General features: G+C 35.6%; 2 protein-coding genes across 3 annotated transcripts; both read left to right on the forward strand.

The window, feature by feature from the left end:
- The first annotated feature begins 5006 nt into the window (after positions 1 to 5006).
- Positions 5007 to 7223, forward strand: LOC121249909 (acid phosphatase 1-like). Its single transcript, XM_041148765.1, has 3 exons — positions 5007 to 5547; positions 6019 to 6228; positions 6840 to 7223. The coding sequence occupies exons 1-3, from the start codon at positions 5168 to 5170 to the stop codon at positions 7015 to 7017; spliced, it is 768 nt and encodes a 255-aa protein (XP_041004699.1). The 5' UTR covers positions 5007 to 5167; the 3' UTR covers positions 7018 to 7223.
- A 3455-nt stretch (positions 7224 to 10678) lies between these two features.
- LOC121249908 (protein PHOSPHATE STARVATION RESPONSE 1-like) lies at positions 10679 to 19008 on the forward strand. 2 transcript variants are annotated; one of them, XM_041148764.1, is made up of 9 exons: positions 10679 to 10886; positions 11588 to 11977; positions 13574 to 14206; positions 14363 to 14573; positions 14660 to 14736; positions 14852 to 14891; positions 15918 to 15975; positions 17134 to 17203; positions 18375 to 19008. In XM_041148764.1, the coding sequence occupies exons 3-9, from the start codon at positions 13580 to 13582 to the stop codon at positions 18738 to 18740; spliced, it is 1449 nt and encodes a 482-aa protein (XP_041004698.1). In that variant the 5' UTR covers positions 10679 to 10886; positions 11588 to 11977; positions 13574 to 13579; the 3' UTR covers positions 18741 to 19008. The 2 variants fall into 2 exon arrangements, with proteins under 2 accessions (XP_041004698.1, XP_041004697.1); XM_041148763.1 differs by lacking the exon at positions 11588 to 11977 and having other exon boundaries at positions 10680 to 10886.
- The last annotated feature ends 1133 nt before the right edge of the window (positions 19009 to 20141 follow it).

Consider the following 20141-nt stretch of genomic DNA (forward strand, 5'->3'; position numbering starts at 1 on the left):
CGCGCGCATGCTAGATATTATTGTCTTGGATTAATAATATTCTTGTGCTCATTAATCATCAGCTTAAGACAAAAAATTAGTAGTTGTCAAGTGATTATATATATATATAATTAATTAAAACTCCATGAGTTGTTCAATTCAAGGAGTAGATATAATTTTGGTACAAAAGAGAGTGTCTATATATATATATATATATATATACACACACACATACACACAAGCTAGTAGTACTAAAACATTCCTTACGTTATACCAAAAGCAGACGGAAATAAAAGGCATAATGCCATAAACTCACTGTAACGGCAAGAAAACTAAATCCAATGTGAAAAACAGAGCAAAGGAAATATAATATAAACCCAACAAACAGAGTATTACATAAAACAGTAATTAAAACTAAATCTCATGTGAAAAACAGAGCAAAAAAAAAAAATCTACTAATAAAGTATCGAAATAAGTTTACAGAGCAAAGTAAAATACCTTAAGAGCTTAGAAAGAGAGCGAATATGGATGGTAGCCTCCGCGTGTCTCACCCAGATGCGCAAAACACTTCGAAGTTTCTGAAGATGAGAAAGGGACGAGAGATAACAGAGTCTTGAGAGAGAAGGCCAGAAGGGATTGGAGAAGACGAGGAAGCTGCAAACCCTAAGTGAGAGAGAAGGCGGATTTGAGCCCGAGAGAGACGGCGGATTGAAGAAGACGAGAAAGTGCCCTAACGATTTGAGAAAGCAAACCCGAAGAGTCGAAGACAATTTCGACTGAAGACGAGAAATGGGCGGATTTTTTTCCTTTTAAATGACCCGGTTACGGATAATCGGGTCACATAACTGGATCTGAAATTTTTTAACCGACTAGGTATAATCCGGGAGGATAACTGTCCGGATGCACCCAGATTTCAGGATTTCGGACCGGATCTCGAAAAAAACCGGTCTAGTTAAACATCCTTAATAGAGAATGTGATGATTAATTCAATGTAAACTTCAAATTTTGAATATGAGTTAAAAGTGAAAAAGTTAAGCATTAGTTAAAATTTAAAAAATATAATGATCAATCCAATACTAATATTCTAATGTATAGAAATTAATTTTCAACAGTAAACAACAATATAGCCCACTGATCAATGCAAATTTTTTAGGTCGTTTAAAACTTTAAAGCCACAGGAGTAACCGAAGAAAAGAGATGGCCGCCAATTGATAGAGAACAACTGGCAAGATTTAGAGCTTTTTAATCATTTCGTCTCATCAGTCTTACCAGGATCCCATTTAAATTTATTCTGTCGAAAACTCAAGTGCAACAGCTTGGGAGGTTGAAGTTTGAACTAGTGCTGTCATTGGATTAATTAAAAGTTAAAATTTAATTATTAAAAAATAAAATATATTTATAATAGATTAGTTATTTAGAATTTAACTAAAGTAATTTTTTAAATTTTTTTTAAATTTAAAAGTTATTATACATACATTAAATATATATTTTATTAATTATTTCTCTCTCATTTTCTTTCTATCACATATTTTATCATAATAATATATTAATTTGAGTTAGTGATATATTAATTTAATAAGAATATGATTATTAATTAATATATAACTAGTAAAATAGTAAAATATGATAAAATAAAATAAATTAATAATTAAAAAAATTAAATATTTTTGAAATTATTAATTATTCATTAATATATAATAAATAAATCTATAATCTAATACGAAAATTTGAGGTGAATAACCAAAATAAAATTCATCAGTAAATAAGCTAGAACTCAAGTGGTGGACCTTCATGCTTTCAAACTGGCAAGTTTTAAATAAAGCTATTATTTTTTTATTTTCAAATCTATGAATTGGAAAGGGATGATGCGACTGACCAATACAAGTAAAGTAGATGCTTCAAAAATCATTTAAAAGATGGATTGATAGACAGATAGATATCAGGAATATTTTTTCTTGTGTTGTTGGGAAAGATTTCTGTATGTTGAAGGGAAAAGCCTATTTACTGATTTAACTCTCCTCTGATCCTGTTCATGTACAGTCGTGATTTGCCTCCATGTTTGATAGGTATAATAGGTGCTTGATTTATACGCCAACTTAGAATTTTGTGTGTAAAATTCGTCTCTACTTTCTCTTGCTCCTATTACACGTACTTTGATCTCTCTCTCTCTCTGATGCCGACCTTCTCTTGTGATTTGCGTATTTTTAAAGTGGACCACTTCAATCAACAAGCGTGATCATTCTCGCAACGAAGCCGCCAAAAGGTTAAAGAAAAAAAAGTGAATGAATATGTTTGAGCAGGCAGTTCTTTGAGGCATTTCGGCATGGACGGCATGATTCTCATCGTGTGAACGTGAAGATTTACGTAAGAAAAGACCTCATAAATATATATATTTGTCCTACTTTTTTCTTTTTGGTGACGCTTCAGCGAAAGTTGAACCCGAATCTTTGAGTAAAATAGAAGGAAGATCACAGACGACAAGCAGAGTAACAACTTTTTGTGAATGCTATCCATTCTATAAAGTGCTCTCAAAGCTCCACTAATGGCGTTACATCACTTTGATGCAAATCTTCGACACTCTCCCAAAGCTGCTGGGACCCTTTCTGACTAGGTATGTGTAGGAAAGAAACCGAAGTTGGATTGGATGGACTGTTGAAGTTAATGGTAATGATTCTCAGTCCCTCATATGAGAGAGAGAGAGAGAGAGATGTATTAACATGCGATACCTACTACTGATAATTGACACTTTAAAAATACAATTTTCCATGTTCTCTTTTTGCCTATAATAATCTTGGTGCTTCACCCATTTCTTCCAGCCACTCAAGCTAAGCTTTTTCCTTGAAACAACAACAACACAGTTTTTTTGGTGGGGAAGAAGCAAAACAAATGCAAATGTCAAGGAGGATTGAGTTTGTGAAGTTGAGGAAGAGAATTTCATGTGATGGGTCTGCAATCACTGCTGTGAGTGTCAAAAGAAGAGCGCACCAGTTGTATTGTTGCCATGGATCTCGCCTTTTGAGGCAGTTGGTTTGGAAGTTCAAGTCACTTTGGAAGCAAAATTTGGGTTTGCGAAGGAGCAAGGCACAGTACAGCTATGATCTTCACAGCTATTCTCTCAACTTTGATGATGGTTTCTCAAATGACTATCCCTTCCATGATGGCTCCAGATGATTTTTGTTTTTCCTATTTTTCAAAATAATCAATGAACAGTAGTCCTCAGGCCTTTCATTGTTTTGGAGGCCATTTTTGAGGCATATATACACAAGGTTTCATTGAAGATGATGGGATGATTTGTGAATATATGAGCTCTTGTCTCAGCTATAGTTATTATTCTAGTCTTGCTTGAGTAGTGGCAGATTGTTTTCCATCAAGCCGCTGTCTCTTTACTAGCACCAAGCCTCTTTCTATGTTAATTTCTTCATAGCCTCTTTCTATATTGCTCTTTATGTTTCTGAGAAAGAAAAACTTGGAAGCTTTGTGAAATTCATCTGAATTTGCCCATTGCAGTAATCCGCTTTGGAATGGTTGCACACTTTTTTCCCCTGCCGACGACATCTACTGATCTACATGGAACCAAACCGAGGAAGAACGGATATTACAAAATTTTTCAAATTTGCCCATTTATTTATTTTAATTTCATATTTTGGTTTTGGGTCAGAAATTATTTGAATTAGCTGGCGAGAAGAATAACAAAATTCCAACCAGATCTATGAACAAAATCGATGTCTCTTTTTCCTAGTTCAAAAACTATTAACTTTCCCACATTCTGAGAGAGAGAGAGAGAGAGAGGCATGTTCTTTTCCCATTAATGTAGAATTTGAAGTCAAGTTTCTGATATTCCTTTGAAGGCTGTACAACTTTATTAGCTGGCGTCTTCAATACATGTGCGTGTTCTCTCACAAAAAGAGATTGATCTTGCTTTCCTTTTTTTTTTTTTTTTTTCTTTTTCTTGATGATTTTTATTTGGGGGATAGAAGTAGAGATTAGCCAACAGAGGAAATACAAGTATCTTATGCGTCCAGTTGCGACAAGTCATTCTGAAATCCAAGACAAATTGACTTTTTAAGAAAGATTTATCAGTTCATCTTCTTGGAAAACCTGGACTCTAAAAAGAGTGTTTGGATTTTGTTTTAGCAAGCAGTTTAAATATTTACAAAAAGGTTGAGCTGGAATTATTTACAGTTTTATTAGTTGGAGTCCAAATTTCCTTGAAAAATCAAGGTCTTGTACCAGAATTTAGGGACAACTCATGCTAAGATACAATGTCAATTAAGCATTAAGGAGAGATCACAAAGCACCAGGTTATGATATGGTTTTTGAGCCTTTTAAGTTATTCATCTAATTCTCCAGGTTTTTTTTTTTTTCCTGAATTACTCTTAACAAAGCCTTAAAAGGAAAATGACTGTGTTTGGCATCTGTAACAGTTTCTTTTGGGATTCTCCCCTATCCATTGGCATATCCCTCCTGTCGACCAAAAGATCAAGCCTGCTATGGTGCAATCCACTACCACCAAAATCGATTGGAAACATGTGGGGAAGCCAAGCAAACAACTTTATATTTAAAACTGAATCTAAAATCTATTAAGACAGAAGGTGACCACTGCCAGGTTCATATCTGAATGCAGATATCACAGAAATATCCCTCTCCACAAACTATATAACATTGTATATTTATGTATAGCAAAAAGCTTCTCTCCCTCTCTCTTTTTGGGCCAACCCTTTTAAACCTTTTCTTGGAAACACTTCAATTAGTGCATATGGTTGTAGTCATATCCATTACGGGCCAAATCTAAGCCTAACTCCCTAGGCCAAAACTGTACAAAGACGAGTTTGCCGCATTGTCTCGACTCTTGCTACATAGTGCATAACCAAAAGGAAACAAGAAAAAAAAAAATAGACACAACCTCATAGGGAACAGCATCTATGAGTTGTGAAGCAGCATCTATGAGTTGTGAAGCATGAGTTTTCCTTTTGTTTTCTTGTTCATTATGTACTCAATTAGTCCACAATTAATTTGCTACCAATCCAATCTAATCAATTACCCCATGTGATTTTCAAAGACAGGCCATGACACCATGCCCCCACACCCCATGTGACCCTTTTATGTGCCTGCTCTCCCCCACTCCAAATAACTTCACCATTCTCCATCCTCCCCATCATTCTCTCTTGACCTCTTTTGTGAAATCCAAATGGGAAAACTCCTAGGATTCCTACTGCTCTTCTCAAGCCTCTGCATCGGTTTTGTGTCTGCAGATTGGAACATATTGAACCAGAAAAGGAAAAATGGGGTGGGATCTAGCTTGAAGAACTATTGTGAGAGTTGGAGGATCAATGTTGAACTAAACAACATTAGGGGATTCGAAGTTGTGCCCGAAGAATGCGTTGAGTACATCAAGAAATATATGACATCTTCGCAATACAAAGCTGACTCCGAGAGAGCGATTGAGGAGGTCATTCTTTACCTAAGCCATTGTTGCACCTTGAAGGGCGACGGTAAAGATGGATGGATTTTTGATGTTGATGATACGCTTCTGTCCACCGTACCTTACTACAAGAAACATGGCTTTGGGTAAGTGCAAAGTAGTACTATGATATATTTGTTCGTTGATATAATGCATTCCGATTGATCGATTTCAGGGGCCTCCAATATATGCATTGTTGATAACTGCAAGCACTGAGGTTTACAAGTTTCAAATCTAGGCAAGATCAGATCGTGTAGTTTTCCTCAGCTATATGTTGTTCTACAAAGAAACTTCACTCCCAATGAATTTTTAGTCAAAAAAGTATAGCCATTCCATGTTTTTAACCTCTTTTAGCAATGCAGAGATGATTTTCTTTTCTTCTTTCAGTAATGAGACAATGCAGGACATTGACCTTTTGTCATTAATTTTTGTGGCAAGTTGTTTTTGTATTGGGACTATGTATTGGACCAACTTCAGTAAATTGGGCCTTATTTTCATTTGCTAAGAGCCTGCTCAATTTTGTTTCCTCTAGTTTTCTGATAGCCTATGCAACTAATGGGTTATGAAACTCAAATCAGGGGAAGGAAGCTGAATGCAACCTCTTTGGAAGCATGGATGGGAGAGAGTAAGGCACCAGCACTTGAGCACGCATTCAAGCTCTTCCACGAGATCAAAGACAGAGGTCTTAAGATCTTTTTGATTTCTTCAAGAAAGGAAACACTAAGATCTCCCACTGTTGATAACCTCATCAAGGCTGGTTATCATGGGTGGACGAATCTGGTACTAAGGTATGTATGTTCATCCACTACAATGCTTCTAATTCTATTTAATTTTTCTTTCCCTCCCTTGATCCAACGACATGGTGGAAGCTAAAGCCCCGTTTGGATTCAGATATGAGTTGAGATGATTTTAGATGAGTTGAATAAAATATTGTTAGAATATTATTTTTAATATTATTATTATTTTAGGATTTAAAAAAGTTGAATTGTTTATTATATTTTGCGTGGGAATTTGAAAAAATTGTAATGATGAGCTGAGATGAGATAAGGTGAGTTGATGTGAGTTTCGAATCCAAATGGGACCTTAATAAACAATATTACACTCACCTTTGGAATTCTTTTTAGTCATTATTTTCTCCATTTAATAATGCATAATTGTTCTGATATAAAGGTAACACAGAGTTGTGTGCTACAGAGGTTTTTTTGTGAGTGTTTTTGCCTTGAAGATTTACTACCCCTTCTTGTATTTAGATGTCTGCTAGACATCTAAATGGATATTATCAGTACAAGATTAAAAAGTGTTTCCCCCTTGTGTTATTTGTACCAAAGGATGGATTTTAGCTGGTAAAAGCCTGAAACTATCCTGAAGAATTCTACCAATCAACTATATATATGTACAGGGGTCTTGAAGATGAGTTTATGGAAGTGCAAAGATACAAATCCAAGGCGAGGCAGCATTTGACTAATCAAGGATACCGCATATGGGGCATTATCGGAGATCAATGGAGCAGTTTTGAGGGGCCTCCCACAGCAAAAAGAACATTCAAACTACCCAATTCCATCTACTATCTTGCATAAGTCTCAAGCTATAAGAGCCATGTTCATTTGAAGTGCAAGCTACTGTTTTTCTTCTAGATTGCCCCTCACAGAGTTATATCTCCACCCGATCTTGCACCTTCATCTTTGTTCAAGTCCATGATTATGAAATATCATCGACATCTAAAAAAAATCCAATGCTTTGTGTACTGAGATTTTACCTTAAACCTAATACCATATTGTTCAAAATAATTGAAGAGAGAAATTCAAATATGCCTCTAAAATGAACATCATAGAGCAGAGTTTACACATTGAACAAGAAAAAAAAAAAAAAAAGATCAGATCAGGGTAGTTATCATACACGAGAGTGAAGAGAAGTTGAGGGATATTGCACGTGATAAGCCAAAAACGTATTCACCTGTGGAAAACAAAATAATTAAAAAGCAGACTCAAAAGCAGTTCTCAAGGCTCCAAAGCCGTGACTTATGCCTGACTTGTGTCAATTTTGCAACCAACAGTTCAATGTCTCAACAGTCAAATGGCATGTCTAATCCTAATAACCCCACTTGGCATTAGTCTGAAAGTCATCAAGTTTTGTTCACATTGCCAAGATCCCACCTGTTAAAATCTTTGGGGAAGCTTGTTGTCATGATGAGGTGTATATGATTTTTTGTATTGGTATTTGTAAATTTTTCATTGTTTGCACTTGGGTGTTGCTCCCACTGATTTTGTGAGCTTTGAAATGAAGAAGTAATCTTTTCTTGGGAAAAAAAAAAAAAAACTCAGCTATCATTGTTCGAGTCTATGAGATTGATGACTTGTTATTTGGCAAAAAGGAAGAAAATGGTCCTTTTAAGAGACTTTGCTAAACTAAAATTGGGGCAAAAATGTCTTAAATGTAGCAAATGCTCATATAAAAAACCAGAAAAAAGAAGGATCTATGTAGATTATACCTGATAGCTAGATTGTCCACTCATGTAAGAGTTTTGGATAGAACATATTCGGACCTGACCCAAGTAAATTTTCCACCTGGGTGCAATTTTCTGATATAATTTTCACGTCCAAAGTCTTTGTACAATCTAGATACTGATACTAGAAAGCTGTTCTTTTCTCCAATATACCCATCTACTGGAGTGAGTATATATATTTATAGAGCATATATATATATATATATATATGCTCTATAAGAAGAATCTACAAGGTTACGTTTGGGTAGTAAGATGATCTCATATGATCTGTGAATAGAAGTGAAAAAGTAATAATAAAATATTAAATAATAATAAAAAATATTGAAAAGTAATTAATATTGAATAATAGTGGAGTGATGTACCCAAACACAACCTAAGTCTCACATGTACATATGGGGCATGCATTATTTGATTGGTGGGGCAGTAGTTTTTAATTAAGAAGGTCCGAAAAGAACATTAATCTACCAAAGCATAAAGCACACAGTTTGCAAGCATACTTTTGTTGTTTCAAGGATGTTGGTGGTTGTGATGAATGATGGTGGTTATGAAAATCTGACGTCATACGTGAGAAAAATATGGTAAAAAAAACAAAACTATATATTATAGTGCTTGGCATTATACAAAGGAAAAATCTAATTGTAAGCGATTATGCGTACTAATACGCGCATCCATTCAATATGATTGGTCAGAAAGTAGATTTTATTGAAAACAATGCTAATTTGAATTTAGAATATGAAGATAACAACATTAGTAAGCAGATTGGTACGCAAACTTGCTTGTATATAGCAGCAAAACTCTTATACAAAAACCATGGTATCTAAGACGTATTAAAAGATAGATATAGACACATGAAGCATAATCCGCGACACTTATTGAGTAATTAAGAAGTAATTAATGTTGTCTGTTTGTAATTACGGTTTTCCTCCGTCATAGGTGAGGGCCATCAAATCTTGAGGGATAGTTCAGCTGGTTCGGCATTGGATTTACTCTCCAATGGTCACTAGTTCGAGTCCCCTTAGGGCTACTGGAGATTTACTTGATCGTTAACTTCAGGATCACATGAGATTAGTCAAGGTGCACGCAAGCTGGCCCGGACACTCACAGTTATCAAAAAGAAAAAATTTGAGGTTCAGTTTAAAAAAAAAAAAAAAGTATAAGATTCACATGAGCCTATTTTATTTGTTCATTTTTCTCTCTCTCTAAGTCTTAGAATTTGGTCCGAAACTCTAAGTCCATCTTTGATATCGTATAAGATCATAGTATACTTGCTGGTTAGTGCTTAGGATCTGACTCTTCATACTATACAACAATCAAGCAATGACCAGAGTGAAAGAAAAGCTTAAAAATCTAGCTAAGAAAATCTGCAAGTGTCTTTAGAGATTAGAGATCAAATAGTGTAATCTAACCAACTAGGAATCTTATTATAAGATCCGGGTTTCTAAAACCCAATTTCCCGAGTGTATTGGCTCAGATCATAATCTGGGCTAACCCGGTCTAGAATCTGGACGACTACCCTTATTCTTTTATATAAAAAGTTTGCAATAAGATTTATTTAAAAAAAAAACATGATTTTTGAAGCATGATGTTGCTCATAATTGATCAAAAGGGAATCAAGTGAGGACAAATTAGAAGAAGACACGTAGTGAATTTACAAGTGGAATGTCTAATATGAATGCAATAAATTATGAATTGGAACTTTAAAATGACAGAAAATAGAAGGATGGATAAAGGTGGAAGGAAAACGCAAAATGTATTGGCATTTTATATGCCAAGAAGTGAAGTGGAAATGTGGACATTCTTGATCACCTTGGCCCACCATTTTTCATCTTTCCAAAATGCAATTTTAGGGTTTTTGTTTAAACATAATGACACACTTTCTTATATTAGTTTGATCCAAAACATGAGATAGTTGGTATTTATCCAAATAAAGATTCGTTAATTAATAGTTTTTAATGGAGTTGAACTTTCCATATTCTAAGGAATTAGATTCTAATAATCCATTATATCGGAGTATTTATCGGATCCTGATATTCCCGCTCGATTTTTGAGATAATTTTTTTATTTATTATTGTAAATATATTTATATAAAAAAAATTATATATTAACATGACTTGATGTTATACATCATATCTATTTTATAAAAAAAAAAATCAATCTATTGTATATCAAGTTAATCTTTATAATAATTCTTTATAATTCTTGTGGAACAAATATTTTCTTTTTAATTATTAATAAAATATATTGAAAGATATTTCTCCTATTCGAGTTGAGTTTATATCCATTAATTAATCACTAGATGTGTTATTAATTTTGAAAGAATCCTAAAAATTTTTTTTTAAAAAAAAAAATTACTCAATAATTCTTTATTTTTTGGAGTTGAAACTTGATAGTCCACCATGCAAACTAGCCATCTGGAGCCTGACACTTGTCCAGCCAAAATTCCCAGGGACCATGTTTGTTTTATGAGAAAGCAGAAGAAAGAAAATGTATGGGGGCCACCACGTCCCATTGGCCTTTTAAGCAAAACGAAAGGACATTTTTTAAAAAATAAAAATAAAAATAAAATAATCCAAACGTCAAACACCTAAGCACCACGTGCACCCAATCAGGTATCTTCGCCGCCCACCAACCAGGAACCTCCAAATGTAGGTCCCACCAACACTTGAAGTACAGTATTCCCTTACACTATGATACACGCGCTATTATGGCGCGTGTGATTTATACTATTCCTTATAATGCAGTGGCCAATATGCCACAAAGGGAGGGGTGCAAAGCGCAGTCGTCACCCCACGGTTCACTTCCTCGGGCACGCCGGTGACGGAATTCAAAGCACCCGCCTGTGTATTCGCCACCCTCTTCATCGCGCTGAACTCAAATTCTTGGCTTTCAATCCATTCTGAGCCTTTTGGACTCCGACTTTCCGACCTTCCTATGATTTTTTAGGTAAGAATTCGATAATACCCGTTTGATATTTATGCCTTTTTTGGGTGATATTTGAAGGCCATCTTGGTTGCTATCGTCAAATTTGGTATATCTATTTGGGCTTTGATTCATTTTTTGGTGTTTTTCAATCTATGGGGTGCAAATTGAATTGGGTCACTTATTTATTTATTTTTTTTTTTTGTGTATTTGATTTTGTTTTGGTGTGTTTGTGGATAATGTGTTGTTCCGTCTATAGTTTTTCATGCACATGTACTGTTTGTGATACTGGATTGATTTGGGGGTTACGTGGCTATTTAGGTGAATTTCAGGTTCTGGGTGGATTGGTGTGCTGTTGATATTTGATTCTTGGAGCCAGCTTTTTTTTTTTTTTTTTTTGGCTTTTACATGATTGCTTATGGTAGAACTGAAGTGTGGCCTTATCAGAGCTTTTATTTAGTGGAACCGATATGAATTTGTGTATGACTAAATTACGAATGGCCTCTGGATAAGGTGGAACATTTGACTAGATAATATGTTTTTCCAGCCAGAACTTGTATGAATTAGGGATGCCTTTTGTGGACATTATAGAGTTATTATCAGTGTTGTTTTGAAGTCAGATTGACGAGTGCTTTAATGATGATAGTGAACTTCTGTTCGGATACGGTTCTGAAAAAATGATCCCAGTCTTTGGCTCTTACTCAGTTTAGTCTCTCAATGAACAGGATGTAAAAGCATATTACAGATTTATTGGGGTTGCTAGCCTCCAGATGTTTATGTGACTATTTGAATGAGAAAGCAACTATTTAGAGTGGGCTAACTGCTCTGCCATTTCTTTTTAAATGAATCTTTGGATGCCCTGAAATAGATGGGGCCTTCTTCCCCTTTCCTGGGACTCACTCAGACAGCAAACAGGATGGCCTGGAATGGGAATTCTACTTTGATGGGTTTCCAAAGCCTGGGCAAGGTGGCAACATCCACCTCTGAGGGCCAGGGGTGAGAATCAATCTTAATGCTAACATTTGGTGGGCCACTAATAAGCTGACGTGGAATCACTTTATTGGAGCCTTCCCCTGACTGATCAGCTCCAGAAGTGGGCTGGTGTCCGAGAAAAGATAGATTCTGGAAATGGAATCAGAAAACCTATAATCAGTTGTGCAGATTCTTTGGTAGAATGGGGTTCAGCAATGGAATCTCATCGATCCAGTCTTTCATCCAACACTATGAAAACACTTTATTTTCCTTAATTTTCTCTTAGTCATGCGAATTAAATGCATATGCACAACTTTTTTATTTTTAGAAGTAAATGTATATGCACAAAGAATCCATGAAGTAGTCTTAAGTATCCTTTGTTAAGGCAAGTATGTCTAGATATGTATTGGATAGTGGAGACAATGATCTTGATAGAATTAGCACTTGCAAGACTTTCAAAATAAGTTGACTGGTGTTGTCCACGATTTCTATTTGGAGTTTTACGATGAAGATAGCTATTTTTTCCTCTATGTGCTTATTTGTAGGTCTTTGGAGATTTGAGTATGATGACCATGATTATTGAGCATGTTGATGTTTTTATTTTCTGATTTAGATCATTTACCATTTCAAAGGCAGTGAATTCACTCGAATTTCAATGATGATAGTTGTCAGTATTTTGACAGGTGAATTTCAATGATGTTTTTATTTCCATTTTTTCATTGTTCTGTATCAATTTTTTTCCTTTCTCACTCTATTAGAATGAATCCTTTGATTTCCTCCAAGAAATGGAGGGTTTTTCTGTATTATGCCTCCTTGTGCTTAATGTTCAGGGCTTGTTGAGAAGAGGATTGTTATATATTGGGCCTCAGAAATTCCTAGTGGGAATTTGAAAGATGTTTGTAGCTCGCAAGTATTTCTACCAGTCTCATATTTCAATTAAACCAATAACTTATAATGCTGAAATTATTGATTTTGAGAGGCTAGATTCTTGGAAAGATGCAGTGTCATCTGTAGAGGAGAGATTCGACATTTCACTATTTTCTTTGACTATTTTGCATTTTTATGGCCCAAGGACTTGTAAATCTAATAGTAACAAGGCTTGGGAATCTCCAATTGCATTATTCGTTAGATATCCAGTCCTAAGTTTGGCAAGCTTGGGTTCCAAGTATATGCTGGTGACTGGGTCATGGGTTGTCCTAGGGCAAGTGTCTTATTTATGAGTGTGAGGATCTGACCCGAGTTCACAACCAATATTGCTCAAATGAGATGGTGAGGTGTACGATAATCTATTCTCTATCACTCATAGTTCAAGGACCGACCTCATATATTTTCAAATATAGATATCTGTGTGTGTGGGTTTGCTCATATATCTTCTGTGTCACCTGCCTTAATTTAGGTTTCACAGAAAGCTTCTCATCCTCTTCCCCATTAAGAAACTCTTACTACAGTGTGCTTGATTGTGGTTGGTAGTTTACATCGATGTAGCACTTCTGTTTGTAGATGTGCCAACACTTATTATAGTGTATCTCCGTTTAGTTAGTATTTTACATCGATCCAATACCTCTGTCTGCAGATGTAAAATTGATTACATTTTCCTTTGTGTGGGTCTCAAGAACAAGCAACCCGGGTGCTTTTAGTGGTTGTTAGTTGGTGACTATTAACAACCATAGCAGGGTGGCACAAAATGAGCTAACAGTTATTGACTAAACATTGACACATTCTTCCTTTTTTTTATCTAGGGCCAAATGGAGGCACGCCCTACTTTATCAATTCAAAGATCAGGTGCAAAGCAGCTTAGTAACATGGGGATGTCTGGAGCACTGTCTTCATCTTTACCAGTGCTTCCAGCCCCTTTGCAAGAGACATATCCAAAGTTGCCAGACTCTCAACACGTTTATATGGAAAGAGAACTTGTGAAAAGGCCTTTTAACCATGCAAGTCATTTACCCTCTGATAGTGGAGTGGCTGGTCACATGTTTTCATCATCCCCAGGATTTTCATCAGATCTTCATTACTCATCTCTTTTGCCCCATGAAGAGCATTCTAAAACCTCTCCTTTTATTTCTCGGTCATCAACTATACAAGCAGCTTTTCCATTGACAAACACTTCTCATTCGATATCTGTTCAATCTACAAATTCAAGTCATTATGCCGAAGAAAACTCAGCTTCCTGGAATACTGATTCACTTCCAAGTTTTCTTGATTTTCCTGTAAATACCTTTATTGAGAGTAGTCAGGTAGAAAGCAGTGGGTGTAATACTGTCCTGCCATCTGAGGAATTTGGTAAATGGGCAGACCAGCTAATTTCCGATGATGTTGCAAATTGGAATGAGCTTCTTGGAGACACCAATGTTACAGATTTGGAATCAAAGGTTGGATATTCATAAGATATGGTCATTAATAGTCGTCCATAAGGAAAATAGATAATTTCCAGTATGATTAATTTTGAATCATTTTGGCATTGTTTCTTTTTCTTTTCTTTTCTTTTCTTTTCTTTTTTCTTTTGATATTATTGTCTTGTTTTTTAGATGGCATGCCAGGTGTCCAAACCATCTCCAAATTTTCAAGCACATGAGTCCCAAGTTCATCAGCAGCTTCCTGTACCATCTGGAGAAATTCGTGCTATTGCTACTCCCACTTCCTCAGCAAATAGTGCCCCAGCCAAGCCACGCATGCGCTGGACACCAGAACTTCATGAAGCCTTTGTGGAGGCTGTCAATAAACTTGGTGGTAGTGAAAGTATGTAACTCTTTTATCCTTGTCACACTTTTAGTCTATAATTATGTAGCTTTGACTTCAATTGATTAATAATTCTTGTTTTACAGAAGCTACTCCAAAGGGTGTGCTGAAGTTCATGAAAGTTGAAGGATTGACCATCTATCATGTGAAAAGCCATTTGCAGGTATTATGCTTTATTTCTTTTACCATGAGATTAGTTTCCTGCATAAATAATGTGCAAGCCTGCATTTGCATGTGAACTTACTTTTAACTGGAGATTTTGCCCCCATGAATTGCAGAAATATCGGACAGCCAGATACAGACCAGATTCTTCAGAAGGTATGTAACAAGTACTTCTGTGTGGGCATGCGAGCAGGTGCATGCCTGTGCATCTGTGTGTATTTTTGGTTTTGTTTGTATTGCTTTAATTTACCTCAATGTATCTGTTTCTTTCTGTTTGAATGAAGAACAGGGTGGGATGTTATACCTTACCGTATCAGCTCCTTCCGGTTTGAATGTTTTTCTTTGCTGGGAAGAAAAGGGGAGGGATGTTTAAGGACGCGTTTTTTGCCGTTGTTTACATTTTTAGGGAAATTAAAGTCTCTAAAGAAGTAAATGCTTTTTGCAGTAGGCTTATTATAATTTCTTTGTTATGTTGTTGAAGCTTTTGCATGATGTGAAAGAAAAGGTAGAGAGAAACAAGTAGTTTTAGGCATAACTGGCTGCCCCAAATGTAGAATGACGTACTTTCTCAGGGATCATGAAATTTGTCATTAGATTAATCTTATGTGCTTTATACTGTAGATATTGTGGGCTTAAGAGTCGCCCACTGAATCTTCTGTCATGTCTTTGTAGTTGTTATGGTAGATACCATCATATGAACATTTCTTCTTGATTTCTCAGCTTAACTCAAGTTAACTAAGCCTTATTCCCAGTTAAAGTTTGGCTTCTTCATGACTTTCTTGTATATGTCCCGTGTACTTGGGCTATGCATATTTAGCTCATCTCTAAAATTCTCATTTTCCGATAAAAAAAAGTTTGGCTTCTTTACTCTCTCTCTCTCTCTCTCTCTCTCTCTCTCTCTCACTCACACACACACACACACACACATTCAAAGGTTTCTCACTCCATTTATTTGTTTTGAACACTTCAACTTCACTCAATGAACGCAGTGCCTTTGATTAAATCATTCCACTATAAACACTTCCTTGCTCATTTTAGCTCAGTTGTTTCTTTTCTAGAGCTTGGACTTGTGCTATTTTGTTACCGATGTCTTTTATGGTTGACACAAGGATGTTGACTTGTTTTACAATCTAATGATTATTTTTTTTATAAGTATAATGGGTTGTTAAATTTTATCTGTAGGATCCTCAGAGAAGAAATTGACTCCGATTGAAGACATGTCAACTCTTGACTTGAAAACGTAAGTCAGCTATTTATTTATACGCAAAGAATTTTTTGTTTTTGTTACATAAGGTGTGCTACATTTAACCTTTGGCTTGCATGATGCATAATCTGGCCTTGTTTGAGGAATTTATTGCAACATGTTATGTACACCATGGATCACTATATATTGGCTGCTATGTTTCCAGATGGGTGACTTGACTTTGATCTTCTGGATATATGAAGTAAAGGAATTTTTTTTTTCCATAAGTGCAAGGATACTGAGAGCGTTGATAGGGAGTTTCCAGTTTTATGAGACACTGCAATGCTATTATAATTTGGAAAGTGGACATTCAGGCTAGAACCATCATGGTTTTTTTATTCATAAGTACAAAGTACAAGGACACTGTGAGTGTTGATACGCAGTTCCCAGTTTTATGAGACACTGCAATGCTATTATAACTTGGAAAATGGACATTCAGGCTAGAACCATCAACCTAATAGTACACATCAGCCTAGAACCATGCAAGATGTACCACACATCAACCTACACTTTCCAGTTTCCAGTTAATGAGAATTTTACTAAAAGAAAAGAATGAATACATCCTTTTTTATGAGTTTATTATTTTGAAAATTGTTTAGGCTTCAAACGGTTAAGATGTCCAAGGCACTGCAAATGGTACAAATCAACCTAGAACGATAAGTGAATGGTTTAGAAACTAACAACGGCGAAAATCATCAATAAGTTGTCATGCATTTTCTTCAGCAACTCTAGTTTCTGCGGAGAGGAATGTTGAATGTCCAGTTTTACTAGATAGCCGTTGCATTTTTTAAGACTGAATCCAGCAAGAACAGAACATGCACGCGAATCTTATTGAAGTATGGCCCTTGAAAATATCCTGCGCTGTCACTGTTTCCAACAGTTTATGATTGATGCGTTAGGTGGTAGATCAAACTACCTAAAGTAGAGAACCAGACTAACCAAAAAATGAGAAAAAGAGAAGCCAAATGGTTAACATTAGAGGCTGGAAAGACTTTCTATAAGGATCATTCAATGAGCCTAGATTTCATTCAAAACAAGGTCAATCTTTAAATATTTCACGCTTGTGCATGTTATGGCTAATGATCTCCCATATTAAGTGCCAAATTATCATGCTAATCTAAATTGACTGTCAACTCTATTTTGTTTGGATAACAGGGGTATCGAGATTACTGAAGCTCTGCGATTGCAGATTGAAGTTCAGAAGCGGCTTCATGAACAGCTTGAGGTATGACTTATGAATTCCTTCTAGAGGAAAGGATTTCCTTTTCAGTTTATATTGGAAATTTGTTAGGTTAGCTTTACTCTGTCATTGCAGTGACTTATGGCCCAGTGAGAGGTGCTGATTGGTATGAGTGATCTTATCCCCCAATGAGGCTGTGGTTAATATGGATTGGGGCATGAAATCTTTGATACATAGGTCTTTACAGGGACTGCACCTTGTTGGTGTTTTCTCATCAATCTATTTACTTATCGGGAGGTGGGGTAATGGCACATCTGATTTGGATATCCCTTAAAAGGATTCATTATGTTTGTTTCCTTTTGTGTGTGGAACTATTGAGAAAAGATTTTTTCCCTATTGGGGAAAGAGGGATGAGGTGGGGGTGGTAGACCAAAAGCCATAGTACCAATTTGGCCTGACCTTAGTTTTCTGGATTTCATGATATTTCTCGTTTATATATCATATCATGATATTGGTTTCCAGATTTTCTATTGTTCTTTGTCTTGATGGCTGCAATGTCAATAATGTTCTGATTGCAAATGATCAATTTAGAAAGCATGTTACATATCATTTGTTTACGAGCAGGAATTGATTTTCAGGGAATTCCCAAAGAAAACACTGAAGGAAATTAGGAATTGGTTATCTAGTATTTTAATTTTTTCCCCAGTTTCGAGAAGTAGCACTGCCACTTCGACTATAATGTAGCTATGCTCTTTTATTTTTTCTTATGTTTTTTTTTTTTCTAATTTTCCTTCCAAACGGGATTTATACAGTTTACTGTTGACACTGGGTCATGGGTGGGATGTCTGCCACCTTTTATTAGAGTGCATATTTAATGTTGGCACCAAGGAATATTGAACTAGTTGACTGGGGAAGGATTGGGGCTGCATTGTTTATTAAATGTTAGGTTTCAGTTCAACATTTGGTTGGCAATTTTTATTGCTTGCTGCTATACTTTTGCTGGCTTGATTGGTCTGTGCTCATTGAATCAAGGGCAAAACATAGGGGTGTTCTTGCGAGCACCCATAGCTACAAATATTTCAGGTTGTAGATATATCATGTGTGGGGGACATGCATATGTCAGCTGTACCCCCTTTTCAAGGTTAGTTACCTATTTGCTGGGTTGCTGTATCCGTAATTATGTTGTAATATATATATTTTTTTAACGTCTGAGCAGATTCAAAGGAATCTACAGTTGCGAATAGAAGAACAAGGAAGGTACCTCCAAATGATGTTTGAGAAGCAATGCAAGCCTGGCATGGACAAGCTGAAGGCATCAGCATCTACTACTTCACAGAACCCCCCTGTTCCATCTTCGGATGCAGTTCCAGATTCCCCTGCCAAAACTGAACTAAAAGCCTCCCAGTTAGACCATTGCCATGGTAAAACAGGTGCCGAGTCAGTCAATGCCAACACTGGGTTGGAAGAAACCTCGTGGGAGCTGGATGGGAAAGAAAAGGCACCTGAACAAGAAGCTCCTCAGGATTTTGAACCAGATGAATCTAGTTCTCAACCCTCAAAGCGTCCAAGAACGGATGAATAATAAGCCATATGATCACCTTCCTGTACATGATCAGTATTGGACTGACAAGACTGTACTGATTAATGGAATATTTTATTCTTTGAGTGAGACAGACATAGCTGACTGATGGATAGAGCTTTGGGACTTAGATATACTATCTTATTCTAAAGAAAAATTTGCAGACGCAGTAACAAAGTTGAGTAAAGTTTTGATCAGTGTTAAATCTTCGACCATGTCAGTTGTACTGATCTTTTGAGTTGAGCAAGGATGGATGATGGTGCATGATGAATTGTTGCCTGATCGAGTACGTACTCTGTTTATTGTCTTCATATTGCATGTCCCCATTAATATTAAGCAATGTTTACTTACAAATAGTATATGTCCGGGCATGCATGCATGCATGCAGTCATTAAGCAGGCCGTGGCTGAATTTGTGCAATTAAAGTTGACAGATTAATATTTGAGTGAATGATTATCAGCTAAAACACGAGCTAATTCATTTCCTTTTAGATAATTAAGGACTCGATCGTACGTGAAAGCGAGAAATATTATATATGATATTGCAGTTATATATGGCCACCTAATTAATTAATTAATTAATTAAGATATATGGTATTATATATATAAATATATAGTCAACCTTTAATACAAAGTAATGAGGTTTTAGTTGTTGTCAATATTGGTGGCAGGTGGTTCTATATATATATATATATTCTAGTCTGATCGATGTAAATGATCGATGTTGAATTTTCTGTTTATTTTTCTTCTTCTTTTAGGTAATATTAATTATTAATATTGGTGGGTCTTCGGTCTTCCTCTCCCTCTCTTCCTCTCATTTTCAAACCCACCCCCAACCAATAAAATAACTGAAAATACCAGATTCATGAATTAGCTTGTAATTATTTCCTAATTATAATTAATAGTAGGTGCACTTAACTGAAAATACCCGTTAGTTAATACATTTGACGATAAAACATCATGCGATACTAACGAAATTAATATATCACAGTAGAAAAAAATAGCGACCACTAAAAATTTATTTGCAACGATGAAATCTCGTGGTTAAAAGTGACTATTTATAACGAAGAAATTTTGTTGCGATAGACTTTCACCAAGGTGGCATGCATTTGCTAAAATAGGGCAATGACACGTCACCGTTGCAAATTAATTATACTGATCTTTTGCAATAAAAATTAGATTTTTTACAGCAATTTTTTTTCCTTGCAAAAAGTCATTTGTTTTGTGGTATTATATTCACTTAATATATATCATGACATCTAACATCAAAGTGTTTATAATTTTAAAAAAAAAAAATTCAAAATATTCCCTATTAAAAAGATTTTTGTCTTGCCGGCCATATTGTTTTTTGAAATTCCTTTCTGGCCTTTTGTTTTTTCTTTAAGACATTGTAGCTTAAGAAAAC

Source organism: Juglans microcarpa x Juglans regia, chromosome 2D (genome assembly GCF_004785595.1).
Source record: "Juglans microcarpa x Juglans regia isolate MS1-56 chromosome 2D, Jm3101_v1.0, whole genome shotgun sequence".
NCBI classification, from domain to species: Eukaryota; Viridiplantae; Streptophyta; class Magnoliopsida; order Fagales; family Juglandaceae; genus Juglans; species Juglans microcarpa x Juglans regia.